The sequence below is a fragment of the Phasianus colchicus genome, chromosome 21, assembly GCF_987193195.1.
Source record: "Phasianus colchicus chromosome 21, bPhaCol1.hap1.1, whole genome shotgun sequence".
Classification (NCBI taxonomy): Eukaryota; Metazoa; Chordata; class Aves; order Galliformes; family Phasianidae; genus Phasianus; species Phasianus colchicus.
In genome coordinates, this window is record NC_143456.1 from 7557774 (window position 1) to 7573026 (window position 15253).

Consider the following 15253-nt stretch of genomic DNA (forward strand, 5'->3'; position numbering starts at 1 on the left):
GCGGAGCGCAGACGGAGCCCTTCGGCTCAGCGCGTGGCGGGCAACTCGGCTTTTCTGTGAAGAGACTCGGGCTCCTCCGCCCCGTTCCCCGCGGCCAAAGCGGACATTCTGAGGAGGCGCCTCGGGGATCCGGCCTTTCCGAGACGCCCCGCTGCGCTCCCCGCCCGGCCGCGCTCCGCCCTCTCCCAAGATGGCGCCGCGCTTCGCCGCCCTGCGCTTTGCCTTCTCCCAAGATGGCCGCCCCGCGCCGTGCCCTCTTCCAAGATGGCCGCCCCGCGCCGCGGATTGGCGGGCCGCCCGAGGGCGGGGGCAGCGACCGCATCCCGACACGCTCTGCGCGCCGCCGGCCGGAAGAAGGAGCGGGGCGGTTGTTGACAACATGGCGGCCGCTGGCGCCTCCGCGGGAGGAAGAGGCGGAGGGAGAGGCGGCGGCGGCGGGCGGGGGAAGGCGCCTCATTCATAGGAGCCCGGCTCGCTGCCCGCGTCCCCCCGCCCCTTCCTCCCCCCTCCCGGCGGCCGCCTCGCCCCCTCCCCGGCACCATGTCCTTCTTCAGGCGGAAAGGTACGGGAGGGCCGCGGGGGGGCGGGCAGGCCGGCCGGCACCGAGTGCTGCTCTCCCGGCCGCGGCCCGGGCACCGCGCGGAGCTGAGGGAGCGGCCGGGGTTGGCTCGGGGCTCCCCGAGGTGCGGCTCCGCCATTCTCGGCGCTGCCGGGCGGAGCGCCGCTGGCGCCTCGCTGCTCCGTGCGCCGCTGGTTGGGGCCGAAGCTCCGGCGGAAAGAGGAACCGAGCTGTGCTGAGGTCCTCGTCACAGCGACGGAATCAGCGCCGGAGGGTTCCGTGAGTCGTTTTGCGGGTGTTACGCGGCGCAGGTCGAGGTTTGAGCGGGGCTCCAGAAATGCGGGGCTGCGATAACGCGCTTTGGGTCATTTTAGCAGTTCTGAACCGCTGGGGGTTTTGTGAGCGCCGACATCGGGGCTGTCTGCGTCCTGAAGTGGAGCTGCAGATCTAAACGTCTGTGTTGTCTGTAAGCAAACTGCTCCAAGCTGCTTCTGCTGCGCCTGCCATGTGGGGGGGGGGGGGTTGATGTGGGGGGGCTGAAGGTCCCTCCTGTGCTGAACCACCGAACAGCCTCGGCTTCCACGAGAACTTTCTCACTAAAGAAGCGCTGCAGTGCATAACAGTGTCTGTGCTGTGCTTTGGTGGAAGAATCTCTGGCCCCAGAAGCACAGCAGGAGCTGAATGCCCCAGGGAGGCACTGTTAAAGGCAGGAGATGAGTGAGCTTTCATCCAGATTGTACGTGGATTAATATGGCTTTGTTTATCTGCATTAAAGATGCTTTAGATAAGATCTCAAACTGCAGCTGGGAGAGCAGCAACAAATAAACGCTTATGATAAAACTGCAGGCCAAAACTGGACAAAAGCGCCGCTGTCTTTGTGTTGGACTCCTGTTCTTTAAGAGGATACAGTGTGAGGGATAGATGAAAACAAGTGTTTTTTTTCTGAATGAAATGATAGCAGCGTGTGCACAGGGAGGTTGGCAGTGTGACCCAGGAGTTTGTATTAGCAGCTGTGTGTGGGGAATGAGGGAGGAGCCTGGTGGGAAGGAATGAGCATAGCTGAGTGGAAGGTGGGCACGTGGAGGACTCCTCTGCTGAAATGTGGGAATCATTGTCAGAACTTAAGGTTCAGTTTGATGAATGAATTCTTTGTGTCCTTAAAGAGAGAGGAAGTTTGTAATCCTGCATGCGGGTTGCCTTGTTTGTGTTGTGGCTCTGTTATTTCAGACATGTGGATTTCTTAGTGATGTCTCTCCCTCACATCAGCACACACCGGGTTACGTAAAAGCTGGTTGTTGTCAGTGCTCGTGTCCAGGTTGGATCTGGCTGCAGGAGATCAGTTTAAAGGAATCCATCTCTTGTGGCTGCAGCTGAAATCTTTCTGTGTCTGGGAATGTGGAAACCACCAACTTAAACCTCCCTGAGGGCTCCATCCAGCCCTGCACCGCCCGCTCCCCATGCAGGCCGGCGGTGGCGGTGCAGCCCGTTATGTAACCAGAGCTGATGGTTCCCTTTAAAATATTTAAAACACTTCCGTTGGTGTTGGAAGCACTTTTTAAAAAAAAATCTCCTCACGTTTTGTAATGTAAATCTTTGATTGGAGTCAGTTACTATTCATGGGTCTGTTTGGGAGGTGTCCAGAATCAGTGCTCAGGGATGAGCTGTGTGTTAACTCAGGCTGGCTCTGCACACACCACTGCTCTCCTTTTGTTTCCAGATGTGATTTGTGGCTCAGAGAGCACCTGCTGGTGCCCTGCTCTTAAAACACATCTGTCCCATCCTTTCCCATCAGTGCTGTTTGTTGAAGTAACCCTGAACCTAGCCTTGCTTTAATCGTTTGGGCAGCATCTTTGCACATCATCATTCTAACGTCACGTGTTTTGTTAGACTTAGCTTATGAATGAGAAGGGTTTGTTTTGGAAATTAAAGCAGCACAACAGCACAGAGAGGTGCAGATTTAAGATCATTTTGAACAAGGTGATGGTTTGCGTCTTCCTTTGATACTTGCTGAAGTTAGAAATGTCACGTTCATTCTCCGGTGAATGCCTTTCATCACTCAAAATAGCAGTAACGTTTCCTTTTATGTTTTACAGTGAAAGGCAGAGAACAAGAAAAGACCACAGATGTGAAAGCAATTAAAAGTAAGATGAATATTTATTTCATTTATAGCATCAGATCTGTATTGTCATCTGCCACTTTTGTTTTACTGGTGGGATGACTTCCTTACAACTGAGCAAAACGTGGCCTAAGCCTTAAACACAAAATGGACCCCCCGTGGTTCTGTTCTTCAGTGCTGATAGCTCTGCTCTTTCCCAGCCAATCTGCTGAATCTGTACACATGAAATTATGTCAGATGTGAGCTTCAATGCAGAGTAATCCTAAAACTCAGTCACCTCACAAGGAGCAGCTACTCCTTGTCTACTCTAAACTCCTTGTGAAGTTCCTTGCTTATTTGTTGTCCTTTGCAATTTTGATGCTTAGATTTAGAACAACCTCGTCTAAAGTGTTTGTAATGGATGTTTTAGTCCTCCTGTACTGCTTCTTCAACTTATCTGTCACAGTGCTGTGTAAGTGTGAAATCATCAGCTCCTGTCATCTCACGTCACCAAATAGGGAATAAAAATAAAGTGATGCAGCATGAAAGTCAAGAACACCAACTTCCCTGACACCTCGATGAGGCGCATCACGATGGAGTAGTGCTGAGATAACGTGTCATCTGACTTGCTTTATTTTTAACAGGAGAGGTGTGAATGTCCTTGCCTGACATGCTAATGAAATGCAGCTTCCCATGAGCTTTTGAAACTGGCATTGCTGTGCCATGTTGCTTTTTTCCAGCTCTGTCACCGAGCAATAATTAGTTGATGCTTTTAATATGTTTGAGTTTTGTATGAGGAAGTTCTTTGTGCTCTTTTGGCTCAAGTAGGCAGCCATATTTTAAAAGAACGGAGGGACTTTAAACTCTTGCAGCCCCTCTGGTTTATTCTGGGAGTGCTTCACATTGGGTAATGCATAGAAATGGTGCTAGGGTCCTTTTAATCACTGCTGTCTTAATTCCAGCTCCAGTACCTGTACATTCCCCTCAAAGAAGCACTAGAAATCATGCCTTGCTGGAGGCTGCAGGACCAAGCCATGTGGCGATTAATGCCATCTCTGCCAACATGGACTCTTTTTCTAGCAGTCGGACAGCTGCCCTTAAGAAGCAGCCAAGTCACATGGAAGCTGCTCATTTCGGAGACTTAGGTAAGGCTTCGTCTGTTCTGCAGGACTGTCAGCAATTTCTTTTCTTTTTCCTTTATGCACACTGCTGGTGTGCTCCTTATTTGTTGGTTTTCAGTCAAGTTGTTTAGGTAACTAAAACATTTCTCTTCCATTTTGGTGGTGTCTGTGTTAGCCTAGAAGGGTTTTGAGCAGGCAATAAATTAATTAGCTCTTTGGTTTCTCTTACAAGAAATGCCTTTGCCTTGTGGGCCATCAGTGGGAATCATCTCTTTGCTGCCTGTTTTTATATTGAATACAAACGTCTGTAGCACAGTATGGAATCATTCCCTTGCTGTTTTTCTTTAGGCAGATCGTGTCTGAATTATCAGGCTCAAGAGACCAAATCAAGCCTTTCAAAGACCCTTGAACAAGTTCTGCAGGACAGTGTAGCCCTCCCTTATTTTATCCAGTTTATGGAACTGCGCAGGATGGAACACTTGGTTAAGTTTTGGTTAGAGGCTGAAAGCTTTCACTCCACGACGTGGTCCCGTATAAGAGCACACAGCCTGAACACAGTTAAGCAGAGTTCACTGGCAGAGCCCGTGTCGCCCTCAAAGCAGCAGGAAATTGCATCTTCTTCTCCCCCTGGATTGCTTGAGGAGAGACTGGAGGATGCTAGCACTGTCCATCTGCTCAGGACCAGATCAGTGACTCCAGACAAGAACGACAGAACTCGCAACAGCCAGAACCACGTGCTCTCAGGTCAGGAGAGTGATGATACCAGCGTTCTTTGTCTAAGAAAATCCGAGACAGGGACACATTCTGTTCCAGCTGATCATCAAGAATCTTCCAAGCTTACAGTATCAAATAGAAACAGTCCCTCATCTGCACTAAGAGACTTGTCAGGAAAACTAATGAAAAGTAAGTGGTGTGTGTTCCTTTTCTTGAAAAAGGTGGGGAGATGGGGGAACGTGTGAGGTGAGCTGTCTGGGTTCTCATGTCTTCTTAGTAAGCATGGCGTGATGCTGTGAGGAGGGAAATCATTTTGTATGTCAGTAAGTTGCTGTGTAAGCTGATAGTCAATGTAAGTGTATTTTTACTGGTTGTTTAAAAATAAATGTGCTGCTGAAAAATCATTACATACTCTGATCCTCCGCATGTGATCATAAACAAAGATGAATATTGCACTGTCTGGTGTTTCCCTCACTCATCCCACTCCACGACTTAAGAGAATTGTAGGAAACTTGGATAATGGGGCTGAGAACTGATGATAAACTATTTCCTGGAAGGTAAATATCCTGTGTAACATAAAATATTGGTTACAAAAGTATTAGTTCCTACGTGCTCATTAGAAAAGACTTGTAGGAATGTTGTCTGGAACGTACTGTTCTTATTCTTGGATTTATTTGATAGAGTTCCTCCCCTTGTAACTGATAATTCTCATTTGGAGTCCACCTCTTCAGAGGCTACTGGAAGTAAGGATGCCCTTAAAATACTTATTTTTCCATAATAAGCTACATGCATAGTAACCTGTTTCTTTACTCTGCATCTACTCAGTCCTCCCTCATTTAATGTAAGCCTGCAGTCAAAAAGGAAACGCTCCTTTCTTCATAGTGGTTCCTTTTGTTTGCTCAACTGTTTCCTTGTGTTGCATCCCTTTCTCTTACTGTTTGCCTTTCTTATGTAGTTACTTGTCATATCCCTTCAGAATACATAACCTCAGCCCCAAAGTATCTTAAGCAAACAATGGTACTCTAGAAAGCAGAGGTGTTACTGCTGGGACTGAGGGGTGCAGCTGAGGATAAGGGCACTCTCCTGTTTGGTGGTAGGGAATTTGGAGCTACACTGCTGCAGTCCTCCTCACTAGATAATCTGTGCTGGCTTTGTTGTGGCCTGGCTGGAGACAGCACAGCCACAGCAGCTTGCTGATAGTAGAGTGTGGAGTAAGGAGCTGAAAGCTTCGTGGGAAGGAGGCTGTCACTGCTGGTTAGATACTTGCTTTTCTGAAGAGCAGGTGTGTGTTTGTCGTTCACTCCTTTTTAAACTTGTGCCAGTAATACAGAGTTTGATTCTGTGTTTCTTTCTTGCAGGTATAGAACGGGATGCAGTTAGTACTTTTACCAAATATATTTCTCCAGATGCTGCTAAACCAATACCTGTTACAGAAGCGATGAGAAATGACATAGTTGGTAAGACTGCATTCTGCTTATTAATTTTGGAGCTTCCACATAATGATCTATTTCTGGAATCTTCAGAAAGTAGTGCCAGTGTCTCTTGAAAGGCCTTTTTGCATGGTCAGGACCAGCTGATTCTAGCAGGTTTGAAGTGCAGTATTTCATGAACTAGCCATTGCCCATCTTTCAAGTCAGTAAACCAACTGTGCATTACATCTAAATTGTTCTTTCTTTACAGCAAAAATTTGTGGGGAAGATGGACAAGTGGATCCTAACTGCTTTGTTACAGCACAGTCCATAGTGTTTAATGCAATGGAACAAGAGTAAGTGGTGTGTGTTGTCCTTTGCAAAAGGTGCTCCCATTAAAAATGCTTACGAAGACATAAAACACTGTATGGTTGTCTTCTGCACTTGTAACTGTGTTCAGATCTCTGCCTCCAAATCTGTTCTTGTGATTGCTTGCTGAAGTTGTGTTTCTGTGATATTACTGCATTCTTTGTATTGTTCTCCTGTTGTTTGTGTACCCTGTGCTGTTTCTGTCTGACTGAAGGCTTCTGGGGCAAGAAGGAACTGATTTATAAAGTGCGTTTCATGGTGTTGACCCTTAGTAACAAATTGTTGCTCTGCCTGCAGGCACTTTAGTGAGTTTCTGCGAAGTCATCATTTCTGTAAATACCAGATCGAGGTGCTGACCAGTGGGACTGTTTATCTGGCTGACATACTTTTCTGTGAATCAGCTCTGTTCTACTTCTCTGAGGTGAGTGTTAGGTTTTGGGCTTGTATTTCTTTCTGTCCCTTTCCATTTGATAGAGAGTAACTCGTTCCTTGAAAGCTTCAATACAGACACCTTAAATATAACCAGAGAGATGAGGTGTATCATTTTCCTGGATTATGTTTAAATATAGTTGAAATGGGTTGTACTGTTCTTGTCCACATGTAGAATAATTTCACACATCTAAACCTTTATGCTACGTTGTAGAATAAGTATTTGTATCTTCAGTTTAGTGACCATTTCTGTGTGACTGTGCTTTGTAGGAGCTCTGATGTGGACTTCTTAATCTTGCTATATGAAGCAGTGACTTGGAGAGCATTGAATGTAGATAAAGAAAAATTCTGGTTTAAATACTTCAAGAGGGCACTGGGCTGAAGTGAGAGGTTGAATGATTGTACAGTTATGTGGTCCTGTACCAGCCCAGCATAGCATGAAAACAGATTCTTGTCCATACAATGCAAACAAGCAGTGGGATGGGATGGGTTTGTGTTAATTGTAGTTGCTTGCTGAAACTTTTTTTTTTTTAATTTCCCTTCTAGTACATGGAGAAGGAAGACGCAGTCAATGTATTGCAGTTCTGGTTGGCAGCAGATAACTTCCAGTCTCAACTCGCTGCCAAAAAAGGCCAGTATGATGGGCAAGAAGCACAGAATGACGCCATGATTTTATATGACAAGTGAGGGAGTTCAACAGTTATCTTTCTGAAGCTCTAATTTTGTCTTTATACTTGTGTTGCACAGTGAAAGAGGAGCTGTTAATTTTCAGGCGGTGCTCTGCAGTTCTGCACTGCTTTGCTAAAATGTGTTATTTAGATGGCCTCTGTGTGTGCACAAAAACCCAGAGTTTTCCTCATACGTAAGGAGAAAATCGTTATAAAGTCTTTGTTCTTTAAACAAAAACCAGAATTTGAAAGACTTGATTGCTAAAACAGATGTGTAAGTGCAAAAGAATCTTAACTTTCCGATTGTCTTAGCCATTACATGTAGGCTGCAAGTGCTTTCACCATACATATGAAAAACAAGCTCTGTTTGGCTTTTACTGTTTCAAAAGATTTTTTTTAAGGAAATGTCTGGACTTCAGTAGTGTTACTTTTTCTTTATTTTGGGTTTCAGCTTAGCAATAATGCTGCTGGAGGCTGGACATAAGAACTGCTTCTGGAATCCTAGTTGTGAGAGGCTTGTTATAGAAGCTTGCTGAGAACCTATACTAATATGAAGTAAAAATTGAAGAAGGAAAGAACTCGCTTGTGTTGGTTCCACCCTTTCCCTCCCCCCCTTCATTAACAAACTCAGTTTTTAATGAGCAAATACTGCTTCACAGTTATGGGTATTTTCTGCTTCATTCCTGTTTCTCTGTTACAGAACTGTGTGTAAGGTTCTGCTCACTGATGATCATATTATGCTTTGTTCTATCTGTACCTTCAGGGAAAGGCTTTATCAGAACTGTTAAGACGACTTTTTTCCTCCCTGCCCTTAGTTGTTATGAGCTGTGCATTCATTTTTGAAGCCAGCACCATCTAGTGGCTGCAGTGGTGTTAAAGGCCTCTGGTGGAAAAGGGGCAGGTATTCGGCACTGGCAAAACTTTACAAAACCTTTCGTGTTGTCTTCTGTCTGGTGCTGCAGGTACTTCTCCCTTCAAGCCACACATCCTCTTGGCTTTGATGACTCTGTGAGGTTAGAGATTGAATCCAACATCTGCAGGGAAGGTGGGCCTCTCCCTAACTGTTTCACTACTCCCCTCCGGCAGGCCTGGACTACCATGGAGACGGTGAGACACCTCCTTCAGACTGGTTTTGGCAGTTAGTAGGAATCATGGGGAGATTTCTGCAGTGTCAGGCATTCCTTTTTAGCATCTTTGCCTCGTTCTGTTGTTTTAATGACTTCCTGTTTGCATAAGTAATACAGCAGTATTAGTGAAGCTTGATAGCATGTTTTCCCCAGCCTGACTTGAAAAGATGACAAGGTGTGGTTTTGAGCATTGTAGCAAAATGGCTTTGAGCCTGCTGGGTGCTCAAGCCTTTCCAGGCAAAAAAAAAAAATCTGAATTTCAGTTCCTGTTTGTGGTGGTTTGGTTACTTTCTAGCAATTTGTTTCATTTTGCAGTAGAACTGAAAGTAATGCAGTAGCTAATCCAGCTTAATTCCTTGTGGGAGCACGTGTACCATCCACACAAGGGCTGATGTGTTCATGTGTCCCTTCTGTTCTGCAAGAGACCTATGGGAATTGTGCAGGACAGCCTTGATTAAAGAGGACTTCTTCTGTCTCTCAGGTTTTTTTGCCTGGTTTCTTGTCCAGCAACCTTTATTACAAATACTTGAATGATCTTATCCATTCAGTTCGAGGAGATGAATTTCCAGGAGGAAACATTGCACTGAGTATTCAAGGGCCTGGTGGCTCTCCAGACAGTGATTCTGCAGGGGGCCCAGATGGCTCTGCCTCCCAGGTAGGAGTTCTTTTGATTCCCTTCTGGTAAGTGCTGCAGTCATGTTGCCATTGCTGGGCAGGGTACTCTGATAGTTCATTAACCATAACTGGAGCTGTGTGCTTGTTCCTTTGCAGTACTGTGTAGAAAAAGAACGTGACTTTCTTACACAGTGCATATCTCAGTGACATAGGAAAGGTATCTGCCCTGTGCAGTGCCCTGGTTGTGGGCCAGCACCTTTTTGTGTTACCTTTTGGGGTGCTGCTTCCTGAGAATCATATTCCTCCATGGGTCTAACTTAAGACACAGGCAGGGGAGCACATCCCATTCTGAAACCATCCAAATAACATCAGGGAAACCCTTCAACCAAGAGTTGTCTGTTCCAAAAATTCTAGCTTTTCTTAATTCAAATGTGGACAAGGGAAAAGATGAGCAGATTCTAGCTTATCTGTAACCAGCTCAGCTTGCAAACGCAGGCCCAGCAGAGAGCGGAAAAGCCAAGCAGGATCTGCTTCTGCTGAATTGCTTTTACTGAATGCTGCAGGGAGTTTAATCTGGTACGTAGGACCAGCAATCCTGACACGCTGTGTTTTCAGCAACCTGGAAGCAGCACTGTCTGCTTTCACTAATTTTGTACTTCCTGGTGAAATGGAAAAATGGGAGCAAAACCTGTGTGTTCTGACATCTTGAATTATCCTGCTGTCTGATAGAAGGAGGAGTAGAAACTGCTTGCAGTTGACTTGCTTGGAGGGTTTAGGGAGTGCTGTGCTTTTTTGCTGTGCATTTGTACTTATCTGAGTAGGAGAATCTCCAGTGCTCTGCATGTTTCTGCATAAAGAACAGCACTTACACAGACCAGCAGGAAAGGAGTTTGTGAGGCAGCTGCTGTAATGTTTGTTCTGAGCTAAGGTGCTTGTAGATTGCTGTGCATTTGTGTTCTCCCTGCTGCTGCTCAAATGTTTCCTTTTTTTTTTTGCATAATCTTATATAAGATAAATATAAGACTAAAAGATAAATATTGTTCTCTGTTTATGGGGGAAGCACAGTGTTGGGGAATTGCTCACCAAGGGCATGAGAGGGATGAGTGAAACTGCTGCAGCTTTTGAGGCAGACAAATAATGGCCATGCACACACAGATCTGTTTGGCTGATAATGCTTAGACAGCAGTCTGCACGTCTGTGTGTGCTGACTGCATGTTGTGTCTGGTGGCTCTGTTTGTAAACTATCATTCTCTGTTTGTAAACAGTGTTGTGCTGCATGAGGAACTCACCTTTGTGTAGATGCTCTCTAATTCTGTTGTGCTTGTATAGAGATGTCTGGAGGTTTACCTAAGTAAAAGCTCTAAAGTAGTAATTAAGTGTTAAGAAGCTACTAGTTGTTTGCACTGGGCACTAATACTTAGAATTTTTGTTTGTAGTCCAGTATCAAAAAGGCTAATGTTAAAATCCTGAAAAATTTTGATGAAGCAATAATTGTAGATGCTGCGAGTCTGGATCCAGAATCTTTATATCAACGAACATATGCAGGGTAAGGCTCAGTGTCTCATTCTTCCTCGCTTGTGTTTCGTGTCTTTCTCATTTTTGCCATGTCCTTCTGCACTGAGAATGCACATAGGTAAAAAATGTTGCAATCTTAGTGTTTGAAAGTAAATTTCTGTAGTTAGGGTGTTTGAACACCAATGTCATAGTGAACATTTCTCTGACCAGAGTGGCAGCCAGAGATATTTCTATTAGGATTTTCCTCCAGCTGTTGACTCCAAGAGGAGTAAAATATAGCAAAGCAGTTCCTATTTAAATTCCAACAGAAAAAAAAAAAATGCATCTGATGTTCTAATGTAGAGCTTTGATTTCTCCCTGCTTCCATAAAAGAGAAGAGCTTGTACTTCATTAGTAGGTTGCACTGCTGTTTTTCTGTATAAGTTGTCATTATAAATCTCTTTTGCCCTGTGGGTCTCATGCAGAAATTTGTTTCTGTAGCTACTTTGCTTTTCTATTCCTTACCACTCTTGTGTCCCTTTAAGTACTGTAAGCTGTTTTCTCCTTAATAGTGTTTTATAATACTGTAGAGCACTTGCTGGCACTGCCTGCTGATAGGATTGAGTCACAGAAGCATTTGCCTACTTCAAGTTTCTAGAATAACTTTAAATATAGACTCTTATGTTCAGATATACAGGAATGGAGATTTTTTTTTTCCCAGTGTATCAGTTTTAGGTGGAAATGGTGGTAACTGGTAAAATGCCAAATTTTTGGACACGAGTCTGTATAGTACTGATCTCTTTTGTTTTCCTGATGGATAACTTTCCCTGTGCTGAAGTTCTCTTGGAAACCAGTGTGGTTCCATTCTTCCTTCTCTCTTCAGGAAGATGACATTTGGACGAGTCAGTGACCTGGGGCAGTTTATCAGAGAATCTGAACCGGAGCCTGATGTCAAAAAATCAAAAGGTTTGCTTTCAGTGTCAGTAAACATCCACAGAACTTTTCCTTACTTCAGTCAAGATGATTCTTGACTCTTTCCAGCTTTGTGTAGAGCCAAACAGAGATGCTTAGGGAATTCTGAGGCAAAGCCCATCTCCAGCCATGTTCTCTAGCCAAGTCCTGCTTCTCTCCTCCAGCTGGGAGTACAAGCAGCCTGTGGGAGCTGGAGCTCTCCATGGAATGTGGCAGGGATGAAAGCCTCTTGCAGCTGAGCTGATCAGGCCTTCAAAGGTTTGGTTTCAAAATGAAAAAGAACTTCAGCTCACCACATGCTTCCCTTCCACTTTAGGATCTGCTGTTAATTCTGCTTTTCAACTCTGCTTTCTGGTAAAAAGGAAAGATTTGGACTTGCTGCCAAGAGAACCATGGCTCCCTCTGTTCCCCTGTCTTTCATGTCTCTCTTGTGTTCTCTGACACCAGCAGTGCAGGCCATTCAGAAACGTACAGGGAAGTAGCTCCAATAAGGATGTGCCACAGAGCTTGCTAATATAGCTTTTTTTTTTGTCTCAACTAGGGTCCATGTTTTCACAAGCAATGAAGAAGTGGGTTCAAGGAAACACGGATGAGGTGTGTTCTCTTTTATCTGCTCCTCGTGGCATACTTCACAGTTCACATTAGGGAAATCAGGTGTTCAGGTTCTTAATCCTGGCTGTTTCTCTGGTAACACCAATCAGAACTCTCAGGCTGTGTACCAAATACTTCACACCTGTGATATGGTGTGGGGTTCTTTTTGTCCCTATTCCCCCCCACCAGTGCTTGATGGTTTAACTGATAAAATTAACTGTGTCAACGGGGTTTTATTAAGAGTGGCAGTGCTCATGTTTTTTGCTTTTTGCTGTGAAGTAATCACTGTACACGGGTTACAGGCTGCATTTCTCCCCTCCAGAGGGATTTGGAGAAGTATAAAGAATTCACCAAATTGCATCAAGCAGTAAATATTCCTATTAATTGGATTGAATGCAGTGCCTGGAAGCCAAGTCCATTTGCACCAAGGGAAGATCTGCTTACTACAAGTCACTGTGTTGTGAATGTTAACTGCCTGTCTGAGGTTGAGAACGTGAATTATGCTGAGAATGCTGTATTCTCATTTAACAATTCCACCTGTGTTTGGGATGTTTTGTCTATGGCAGGCTCAAGAAGAGATGGCTTGGCGGATAGCAAAGATGATCGTCAATGATGTCATGCAGCAGGCACACTGCGAGCAGCGCTCAGACAAGGGCACAAAGGTAAGAGGTGGAAGGATGCACGCCTCTGTCTGGCCTGAGCCAGGGTGTGGGAGGAGCAGAGCTCATGCTTGCTTTCCTGGTGCCTCTGAAATGCTACCAGGAGTTCAGACTTTGTATGATGTGAAGAACCAAAGGTTGGACTCCTTTCAGCCTACGTTCAGTGCTGTAGGAGTTTTTAACAGATCTTCAGTGGCTCTGTGCAAGTCTGCAGCCGTGTTGATAAGCAGTTTAGTGTTGCACGTTGATATTTGATGCATATTGATGCCTGCTGACTAGGCTTCGAGCATTGGTCCATAGTTTCACTGTGTGACTTTTGATTTTTCTGCAGCAGTTACGTTTAAATGACTTGCATAATAATTTCACCTAATAGCTTGGCTACAAATCACATAATTCCAGTCTAACTAGATGAAAAGGTCACTAAGCACAATATTGGGAAATGTCAAGTGGCTGCAGATGTTCTTGATTCAGTTAAGCCTGTTACTGTAAGCTGAAGATTGAGAGTAGCTTTTCTTTCTTTTCCAAACTTGTAAGCATACCTGGCTTCAACACTTGTGAACACAAAGTGTCTCTCTATTGAGTGACTGTTGTGTGTGTTTTAGGGTATGATGAACTCTAACCCTGCTCTTCCTTTTCCAGCTATGATTTTAGAAATGCCAGAACAGGAAATCTGGTTTACTGCGTTGAGAATGAGTGAACTTTCCCATTTGGTGGATTCTTTAACACAGCCAATAAAAACAAAGCACTGTTAACTCCAACTGCTGATAACTCCCTCGTTTATAAGGAAGAATTAAAAAGAAGCAATCCTATACCTCCACTGTAGAGCGTGAAGAAACACTTTTTCCTGTTGTATGTGGCATTTACCATGATGGTTTTTAGAGATGAAGAGATCATTGCTGAACATGTCACTGAAAAACTGTGATCAGCTTCACAAATACTTGACCCTGTCTCAAAAAGACTCCTAAGCAAAATATCTGGAAGGGGACACAAGCAGCAACAAGGAGGGGAGAGTTTTGCTGTAGTTTCTAGTTCTGCAACCAGTGATTTTGTAACACGTAACTGCAAAGGCCATGGAATGTGTCCCTGACATTGGCCACTGGAGGAGCAAACGTGAAATGGTGAATTCATTTGGCAGTGAATGACCTAAAAATCTCTAAGTTTTTAATTTTCCTTACTTGAAATAGATGAGTATTCAACTGTAAGATAAATGTATTTTACTTCATAACTCCATTAACTTTGAAGGCAGCGTAGAATGATGAGGAGCAAAGCCTGGACGGTGCAACTCTTCCTTGTCAAGCTCTGACAGTTGCACACTTCCATTCATCTCCTGCTTCTAACACAGCAGACTCGAGCAGACTCCAAATCTTACACTTGTGCAACCCTCTGCTCCTGAGCCTGGGCTGTGAGTGCACACCATGTTTTGAGGAGATTCTACCCAGTAGACAGCTCCATTTTTTTTTTTCCTTTCCATCCCCTAAGCAAGGAAAAAAGTAATTGCTGCCATGTGTTACTGCTGTTCTGCATAGCTTGTTGTCCTCAAACCAACACAGTATCTAATTCCAGATGTTTGGTTTACAAAGGAAAATAACTTTAATGACCTCTGACCGCCTTTTTCCTGACACTGTCAATACTTGCAACATACAAAACCTTTAAGTAAAGCCACAGCGTGATGCAGCACCTCCATTTTTTCCAGTGAATTGATTTTTACAGAGTATCAAAAGCACTGTGTGTAACTCTGTTACATCACTGCATTTTTAGTATACAACACTTCTACTTTGGGTTTTTTGTTTTACTCATGATTGCTTTCTTTTTCTTGTGCAAAAAAAAATCACTTTGCAAAAGAACTCAAATCATCTCCAGTGTTCCAAATATTTTGATTGACTAGCAAGTGTTATTCTGTTGCAATATTTGATTGTATAGAGAGACACTGTATTGTCTATATATTAAAAAAAAAAAAAGGCAAAAAAGGCTGTGTATAGGTTTTTGGTACTATGTACCACCTCTTATTTCTCTCATGCCCAAGTATTCATGTACTTAAAGCATACTCTATTTAATTGTGTTTTGATTTAAAATATATAAATATTAAAATTTGTGTCAGTTTTCTGTTTTGATGGGATTTGAATTTAGATGTTGGGTTTTTTTTCACGTAGGTCGTGGAGGTTCATAAAAGAGAGAAAACATTGTAATGTTTGCCCTTTACATTTGCAAACATTTCTTAATCTTGTAATGGATGGCATTGAATTAGGAATGATGTCTGTAAATATTAAACAAGTTTTTGAACTGGGGGGGAGGGGAGAGCTGTATTGGGGTCTCTCTGTTGCTGTGCCTGATATCTTTGATGTGTGGAGAGCTGATGGAGAGAACCCAAGGACGGGAAGGCAGAGTTCTGTGGTAAGGAGGCACTGGTAGCTCTGAACCTGCTGTGGTGTGA

At 44.2% G+C, this 15253-nt stretch overlaps 1 protein-coding gene across 3 annotated transcripts; it reads left to right on the forward strand.

Annotated features, from left to right (window-relative positions):
- The first annotated feature begins 355 nt into the window (after positions 1-355).
- On the forward strand, positions 356-14499 carry AKAP10 (A-kinase anchoring protein 10). 3 transcript variants are annotated; one of them, XM_031591586.2, is made up of 15 exons: positions 356-562; positions 2653-2700; positions 3617-3799; positions 4124-4678; positions 5848-5946; positions 6170-6254; positions 6565-6688; positions 7243-7379; positions 8327-8471; positions 8973-9146; positions 10543-10652; positions 11484-11566; positions 12114-12166; positions 12730-12825; positions 13462-14499. In XM_031591586.2, the coding sequence occupies exons 1-15, from the start codon at positions 541-543 to the stop codon at positions 13465-13467; spliced, it is 1920 nt and encodes a 639-aa protein (XP_031447446.1). In that variant the 5' UTR covers positions 356-540; the 3' UTR covers positions 13468-14499. The 3 variants fall into 3 exon arrangements, with proteins under 3 accessions (XP_031447446.1, XP_089978718.1, XP_089978719.1); XM_090122592.1 differs by lacking the exon at positions 356-562 and adding an exon at positions 632-1025; XM_090122593.1 differs by lacking the exon at positions 356-562 and adding an exon at positions 632-838.
- The last annotated feature ends 754 nt before the right edge of the window (positions 14500-15253 follow it).